At 44.9% G+C, this 8,268-nt stretch overlaps 1 protein-coding gene across 1 annotated transcript in view; it reads left to right on the top strand.

Moving 5' to 3' along the window:
* Nucleotides 1-950: 950 nt before the first annotated feature.
* Nucleotides 951-8,268, top strand: part of COLEC12 (collectin subfamily member 12) — a gene marked incomplete at both ends in the record, with an annotated part of 161,217 nt that continues 153,899 nt past the window's right edge. Inside the window, 2 exons of the mRNA XM_082853716.1 lie at nucleotides 951-990; nucleotides 1,101-1,151. Of these exons, the coding sequence (XP_082709842.1) occupies nucleotides 951-990; nucleotides 1,101-1,151 (91 nt within the window). The remainder of the gene's footprint in view (nucleotides 991-1,100; nucleotides 1,152-8,268) is intronic.

The raw sequence follows: 8,268 nt of genomic DNA, 5'->3' as shown, positions 1-8,268 counted from the left end.
ATAAATTAGGAGTTTGGGAGTAGCAGATACAAACTACTATATATAAAATAGATAAACAACAAGTTCCTACTGTATAACACAGGGAACTATAGTCAATATCCTGTAATAAACTATAATAGAAAAGAAAAACAAAAAGAAGAATTGGTTAGGTCTCCCTGGAAAGGCCTGGTCTTAACACTTTGACTTGTCATCAAAAGTATCCTTTAATTGCACACCCACACCTGGCAGATGTGTGAAATGACAAGTTCGTTATCAGTGTCATAGGAATTGCATCGTGTCCATGTGAGGAGGGGGATTTGGGCTTTTGGTAGAAAGCGTGGCTGCCATAACATTGCCCTTGTTTCCAGTTCCCTACCTTCAGGAATTCCCAAGCAAGTCTGTCTTTTGAAATGCATTTACTGGGAAATCATCCATCAGTCCCAGTTATCCAGTGGAAGGAGAGTGGGGAAGGATTTGGCCGTCCTTGCAGGAGGCATGCTGGGCTCCTGAGATGCCACAGTTGGTGGAAGAGGTGACCCCAGAGCCTGGCATCTGCAAAGGAGGGCTTTAGGTTCAGTTACGTGAAGATAATTCGACCCTTTGGACAGTTGATTATTCAGTCATTCATTCACCCAAGTTTATTAAGCCTCTGCTCTTTGACAGGCACCATTCTAGGTACATGGGTTTCATTCATGAAGTCAGACAGAAAAAAATTTCTGTTCACAGCATGCACGATGACACACACACACACACACACACACATAAATGAGGATGATACCAGAGAGTAATATTAAAATAGGATGGTTTGACGCAGAGTGGCTGGGTGGCGGTCCGGAAAGGCATCTCGAAGATACCATACCTCAGCTGAGACCTGAATTAGAAGGAGTCACCTGAGGTACAGGAGGAAGAGCAGTCCAGGCAGAGGGAAGAGCCAGTGCGGGGACACTGTGATGTTTCTCAGAAAGCGTGGTATGTTCCAGGAGCAGAAGGACAGCCACTGTGAGGAGCATGGTGGGCGAGGGGAGGGTGGAGAAGGTGGAGACAGCTGAAGTTGAGCCCAGCACTGACCCTGCACTTCCGGCCTCACTGTGCTTAATGCTCTGTCTTTTCTTCTCCCGCAGACGACTTCGCAGAGGAGGAGGAGGTGCATTCCTTCGGTTACAAGCGGTTTGGTGAGTTCTAGCAAAGATCTGTTCCTTCTCTGTGCTTGATATGGGATATGGTAACATGACCATGGCTGGACCTCTGACACACATGAACACGTGTGGCTCTGAGGCCCAATTTTGGTTGGAAATTGAGTTTCTGTATAACAGGTGGATGATTTCTCAGAGAATCTGAGGCTATTGGGACAGGAGTTACGCCCAGGCATGGGAAAGTGATGGGATGCTTAGGGGGGTTGGCTGAATACAAACCTGATGGCTTAACAGGCAAAACATGGTGGGAAAGGTAAATCTGTGACAAGATAATCATTTCTATATTTTGAGATTTAGAAAACATCTTTTCCCTTTTTCCTCAGGCCCCATATTCATAACTTAGTGTCAGTGGAGAAACGAGAGGAAGACTTTTTTCAGGAACCCAGCTAGACACAGGTGCTCCAAGGTAGTCTGAACAGTGACCCCTAAAGATATCCTCATCCTAATCCCTGGAACCTGAATGTTACCTTATATAGCATAAAGTGCTTTGCAGAGGTGATCAAGTTAAGAGCTTGAGCAGGGGAGGTTATTCTGGGTTATCCGGGTGGGCTCTAAGTGGAAGCACAATTGTCCTTATAAGAGGGAGGGAAAGGAAGATTTGACTGCTGAGAAAAGAGGGCAAGGGGATGATGGGAACAGATATTGGAGTGATATGCTGTGCAGGTGCAGGAAGGGGCCACAAGCCAAGGGATACAGGTGGGCACTGGAAGCTGAAACAGGCAAGGAAACATTTTCTGTTCAGAGAACTCTGGTGGGAATGCGGCCCCACCAACATCTTGATTTCAGCCGACTAAAGCTGATCTCAGACTTCTGGCCTCTCAAACCGTAAGAGAAGAAATCTGTGTTCTTTTAAGCGCCCCCGTTTGTGGTGATCTGTCCCAGAAGCCACAGGGAACTAATCCACGCTTCTCTGCCTACTCACGAATGCTCTTCTGTCTTTGACCACACTTCCCAGGATCTTCAGTTGGGCCTCAAACTGCCAGTGAAAACATTACAAAGTTCCAAAGACAGTTCAAGGGAACTGAGGTTTTTCTGTCCAGCCCGTTTCTGTGCCTTGGTCAGAGGAAATGAGGAATAGAGGATAGAGGAGAAAAGAATGAGAGTGTGTGTGTGTCTGAGAGAGAGAGAGAGAGAGAGAGAGAATATGAAAGGGAATAAACCTACTTCCTGTTGCTTAAAAAAAATCCTGGCTGGACCTTGATTAAATTTAACATCCCCCAGCTGCTCTGGCTCCCTCATTGCTTTAGCATTTTTCTTCTGGATACACACTTCTGCATTTCTTTCTGGGAAAAAAAATAGGGCTTTAAAGTGAGAATGCAGTGGCACGAAGCCCACGGCCCCTCCATTCATGTGCTGGCAGAGAGGCTTCTGCCCACCGTGCTCTCCCCTCCCTCATGCTACTGTTCTTTATCTGCACAATGACATGTTTCTGCATTGGTACCATGTGTTATTCTGCTTTCCCGTCGTGGGTTCACTGAAGGTTGTCATAGGAGTGAAGAGGAAACCAGACATTATAAAGGAAAGAAAAAAAAAAAACCTAAAATTAAAAGGCAGAAATAAAGAGGAAAATCAAGCTTGTAAATAAGGCAGAATAAATGTTGACGTGCCTGTGTATTTTGGAGATCAGCAGATTTCAAATCTCTACACAGAAATCGGTAGACATATGAAGAACCAAGAGAAAAGAGTGACCTTGAGAGAAATTTTATATAAAATTTCACGATCCTGTAACTAGCTAGATGGGCAGGGATTTGGTGGAAAACACAAAAACATAGTAAGTTGCTGACAGGATTTAATTTATGGTAGTTAAGTTGTGTGTGGAAACCATAAACTGATGACTCAGAGGGGAGACATGATAACAACGTACAAATATTGGAGAACCAGGGAGACGTGGAGAGAGTGATACCAAGTGGCACAAGTAGAAGAAGAGAGGAATGAAATTAAAAGAGAAACTTTGGAATGAGCTATGAGAGAGACATCCCGAGGCTGAGAATTCTTGGGTTCAGCTTTTAGGCACAGTGATGGATATCCAGCATAGGGGTGGAGTAGAATTTTGGAAATGGAAGAGCCTTTGCGATGATCTATATCAGCCTTTACTTTTTTTAAAAAAATTAATTAATTAAATTTTGGCTGCGTCAGGTCTTCATTGCTGTGCGTGGACTTTCTGTAGCTGTGGCGAGCAGGGGCTACTCTTAGTTGCGGTGTGCGGGCTCCTCATTGCGGTGGCTTCTCTTGTTGCCGAGCACAGGCTCTAGGTGAGTGGGCTCAGTAGTTGTGGCTCGCGGGCTCTAGAGCACAGGCTCAATAGTTGTGGCACATGGCTTAGTTGTTCCACGGCATGTGGGATCTTTCCGGACCAGGGCTCGAACCCATGTTCTCTGCATTGACTGGCGGATTCTTTTTTTTTTTTGACAGGCAGATTCTTAACCACTGCGCCACCAGGCAAGTCCCTCAGCCTTTACTTTTACAGATAAGGAAGGTGAGGCCCAGATAGATCAAGTCCTTGCTCAAGCAGGTTAGCCGGAGCTGGGTTGGATGCTGGGTCTTCTAACTCTCAGGCTAGTATAATTTTGAGGAAGGGTCCAACAGTGAGATTGAGGTGACCTCTCAATTCCTGTGTCCTAGAAGTGTCCCTGCAGTTCTGGAATCTTAAAGTGGGCTGGACACCAGTCCGGCTCCAGCAGGGAGACCTCATCACATTCACAGGGCCTAGGACTCTGCACCTGGTTTTATAGAAGGTAAATGGCTTTCTAGTTCCTAAGGTGTGGCCAAGGCTGGTCATTGAAAGCAGCAGGACCCAAGAACCCATTCCTTCAGGTATGATTCAACTTTAACCATTAAAGGAAGACAAAGTTGGTGAAAGGTGGTGAGTGGGAGGCGTCCGGAGACCAGGCAGTCCTGTCAGCCCCGCCCCTACTTACTCCTGTGACTTGAGACCAGTCACTTCCACACTGTGGGCCTCAGTGCTGCATCTGCCCTGTGGGCAGAGTGACACCTGCCACAGTAGTAAGTCTACCTCACAAGCCTTTGGTGAGACTGAGAAGGATAGCAGATGGACCAGTGCTTCCAAGTTGCAGCACTGTGAAAACAAGGGTGGTGTTGCCACTTTCCTGAGATTTGAGGCTGTTATCACTCTTCAGACATTTTGGTCCGGCCACTGCCAAATATCAAAATGTGACAGGTCTGAAATCTCATTCCTGAAGAGAGATACAAGGATGAACATGGTAATATCACTGGCTTTTATTTTTGCAAAATAGACTGGATAACATATAGGGGTTAGTTATTGTCTAATTTTAGGTATGTCTTGTTTGTGCAAATACAGTGGTCACAGCTTGCATTTAGGCTGCAGATGAACCAGGGATTAATTATTTGCAGGGCAAAAGGGCCACTATTTTAGCAAATTGGTAGCTTGTTTCCAAAGTTATTGATATATAGTTATTCAGAAACATATACTACATAAAGTCAAGGCTTGTTTATGTAAAAATACTGTCCTTTTTCAAATTCAGTATAATATTTAATAAAGAGCAAAATGGGTGATCATCTCCCGTAATCTATTATGGGATGGTATTATTTTAAGATGGTCATCCCTTGTCTAGTCAAGAATTCATCGTTGCATTTGGGTCTCAACCAAGGCTTCTATTTTTCTTCCATCTCTCTATATGTCCTGCTTGTTAGCCCCTTTCCCAAGGTTCTGGGCAGGTGTCTGGAGAAGAGATGGAGTTAAATCTGGTGGGTTTGCACTTATCTGCTCCTCTGATGAAAGTTTTGATGAGGGGAAACTTTGAAAGGTTAAGGAAGTGAGCATTTTCAAATTTTCATCAGGCTCTGCAGGTCAGCGTTTCTTGGCCTCAGTGTGCAGAGCTAATTAATTTGGGATGTAACTATAGTTACAGTTTGGCAGAGTTCATTCTCTGGAACATGGGGTACCAGTATATAAAGTTTTATTTTCTATGTATAGAATATGATCTATACTACAATGATATCTTTCTACTTATTTCCCAGTTACTGTTTTCTTCAAAAATATCACACATGGCTCTAGTATTCTTAATTATTATAGTTAGCAGAAAGGGAAAGAGAATTCATTCATATTCTACGGGACAAATATGAATTCATAAAATTTGGAATTTGCGATGAGTTGCTCCAAAAATGTCTTCTGAAATCTTCTGATTAATCATGTGATTAACATGAGTGCCTTCAAGTTAAAAAAATTATTTTTCCATTAAATGGTAGAGTAGGAGGAAGGAAGAATGTCATTTCAGCTCCAAGGGATAAGTGCATCACAGTTCCAGAGAAGGGGAGAAGTGTGGGAAGAGGGGTGACTTCCAGATCCTGCTTTTTAACCCACGTACAAAAGATTGCAACAAATCCAGCTCACATTTGCTTATCACTTGTATCTTCCCAAAGTATGTACTAATGTAGTTTTCATTCACCACTGCTCCATGAGGCCAACAGGCCAGGCGCCATCTTTCCTATTTGATGACTGCTTGTCATCTTTTCGGGAGGCAGTGGGGTGCAGTGGTTGGGTGTGTGGGTGCTGGAACCAGGTGGGTGGCTTTGGATCCAAGTTCCAGCACTCACCAACTATGTGACCTTGGGCACGTGATTATCCAAAGCTGTGAAGTCCATTTCCTCACTTGTAACATTTGGGTCATCACAGGCCAACTCCATAGGGCTGTTGTGGAATTAAACATGCTGCTGGGTTGGCACAGTGCCTGGTACACTGTGAGGATTCCATAAATGTTGACCAATATCCTATTATCAGATTCCTTCTTGAACCTTTTGATCCTGATGCTTGAACATGGAACTCGGGTTTAGTAAGCCCCTGGAACCTTCTGATGTCCTGCAGCCTCATGGATTCTGGCTGCTCACATCCCCTGCTTTCCTGCTAAAAGCTGGGAGAGGCGAGAAGGCCTGGGGACATGGCTCTCTGCCCCAGCACCGTGGTGGGCAGTGTGGGAGCCTAATGGCGAGTACCACCCTGGGTGTCCCTTACCCTCCCTCTGGAGCCTGCTTTGCCCCTTTTCTGTGCTGGGGGGAAGCGGGATGGGGGGACAAGACTGACTTTGTTTCATTGGTTGCATTGGGTTCTCTTGTGTTATCTTTGGACTAGGACCTGGTGTAATAATAGGATGTCCGAAGTTGGACTGATACAGGAATCAGAGGCGCGTGGTTCCTTCCGTCTGTGAACGTCGTGGGTAGATTTAAGGGTTGACAGTGAGCAACTGGGGGCAGCTGGAAACATTTGTTGTTTGTGTTTGACGAACAAAGCTTTGACAAAAGTGCTTCCTTGGGGCTCAGCAATAGGGAGCTTTTATAGCTATGAGAGAATAAGATCTCAAAAATTGCAAACTGTGAAATAGTAGCAAAAAGTACAAGGAAGCATATTCTATGGAGTAGAACTCAAATCTTTTGTAAAAAACTAAGTGGAAAAATTCTAAGAGAACTACTGAAAAATTACATAAGGGTAACAGTCCAAAAACGGGTACCAGATGCCTTTTCCTAAGTGTATTCACTGGAGTCAGTTCTTGACTTTTTTTTTATAAAAAGTGAGTTTTGTTTACCTGCAACTTCATAGGCCTCCCTCTACTTATAGTTTCACACAGGCTTTCTTCCCTTGGACAATCATTTTGGCTTAGCAAGAATATTTTTAACAGTTTAACCTGCACAGTGCAGGGCATGTGGGAGCAGCCCGAGAGATCTGTGTGGAATAGAACCCAGCCCTGCCCCACAACGCCCCCGACCCTGCTCCTTTTTTTCATCATTCCCCCCCACCCCACCTCCTAACCCGCCTTCCAAGGAGATAACATATGAAACTTCAAATCAGGGGCGCTAGTTAAATCATGGAGCTGTGTCTTCCCAAGAGGGCTTGAGGAAGTGAATGTCTAGAAAGTGTAGAGGACCACTTGGGCTTCTGAAAAATAGCAACACAGGTATGCTTAACCAGAAAGAAAGGTTCCTTCTGAGGCACATGGTGAGTTTCTGCTTTCAGTGTAGAGAGGGTTCCAAGAGTTGACCAAGAGGATGATGAACTCTCTCTGGGAAGCCGCCCAACATAAACACTTGGCCGCCCCCTCTTCTGAATGTTTGGGCTTAGGGACCAGGCTGCCTGTCTTTGCTCTCCCCGGACTCTTCCCAGAAGCCTGGCTTCATCTTGGATTTGGAGAAGGTGCCGCTTTGAAGTCATCTACCTCCAACCATAAAGGACGGCTCCGTGCCTTCGTTTCCGCACAGCCCTTCCAGACCGGCACCAGCAGAGTTCACCCCTTTCCCTGATAAGAATGCCAGGAATTTCCATCATTTCCTGTGGGGAATGACTAAAGAAGCACAGCGTGAGGCTGTCCTTTCAACAGCACCTTTTCCAAACATCTCTAAATGGAAAGGGTACCAGGCCAGGCAAAGGACTGACCCTGGGCAGAGAGATAAGTGAGGATGAGAGGCTGAACTGGTGCCCCTGTGGGGTTTCTCTTCAAAGCTGTTTGCTTCCTTAGTGGCAGAGTCTTCTTTATGTGGCTTTGCAAATCCTAATGGAGTAGATATTTCTGGTTTTATGAGAATTGGGGGTCAAACGGCATGTGGAGAAGTAGATGCCAAAGAGATTCAGAACAGCTCACGTGGCCCCTCTCCCCATACTTCCAGTCAAGCAGTGGGGCTCCTGAGACCTGAGAAAAAGGGTTTGCTGCCTATTACTTCTTTTAAATAACCTGAGATTTCCTAGTTTCTATCATTAGAGATAATATTCACAATCTCCCCTGCCAACAGTGTTCACCTGGGTTTCCCTTCTTTTCCATCAAGAGCTTCTCAATGGGCAGCTCACATCCTCCTTGCCTCATCTTTCTGCTTACCAGTAAAAATTTGTTCAACACCACATGGCCACGTGATTATGATTTTTTTTTCTATTTTCATGTGAAAGAAAGCATTAAGCATCTTTTCTTCAATATCCTTTCTTGAATATGTGCCAGGTAAAGCTTATGGTTACCAGGGGGTAAGGCGGGGGGAGGGATAAATTGGGAGATCGTGATTGACATATACACACTACCATATATAAAACAGATAACTAATAAGAACCTACTGTATAGCACAGGGAATGCTACTCAATACT

This window comes from Leucopleurus acutus, assembly GCF_964270905.1.
Source record: "Leucopleurus acutus genome assembly, chromosome: 13".
Lineage (NCBI taxonomy): Eukaryota > Metazoa > Chordata > Mammalia > Artiodactyla > Delphinidae > Leucopleurus > Leucopleurus acutus.
The sequence above is the reverse complement of the archived record's forward strand: the minus strand, read 5'-3'. Positions and strand labels throughout refer to the sequence as shown.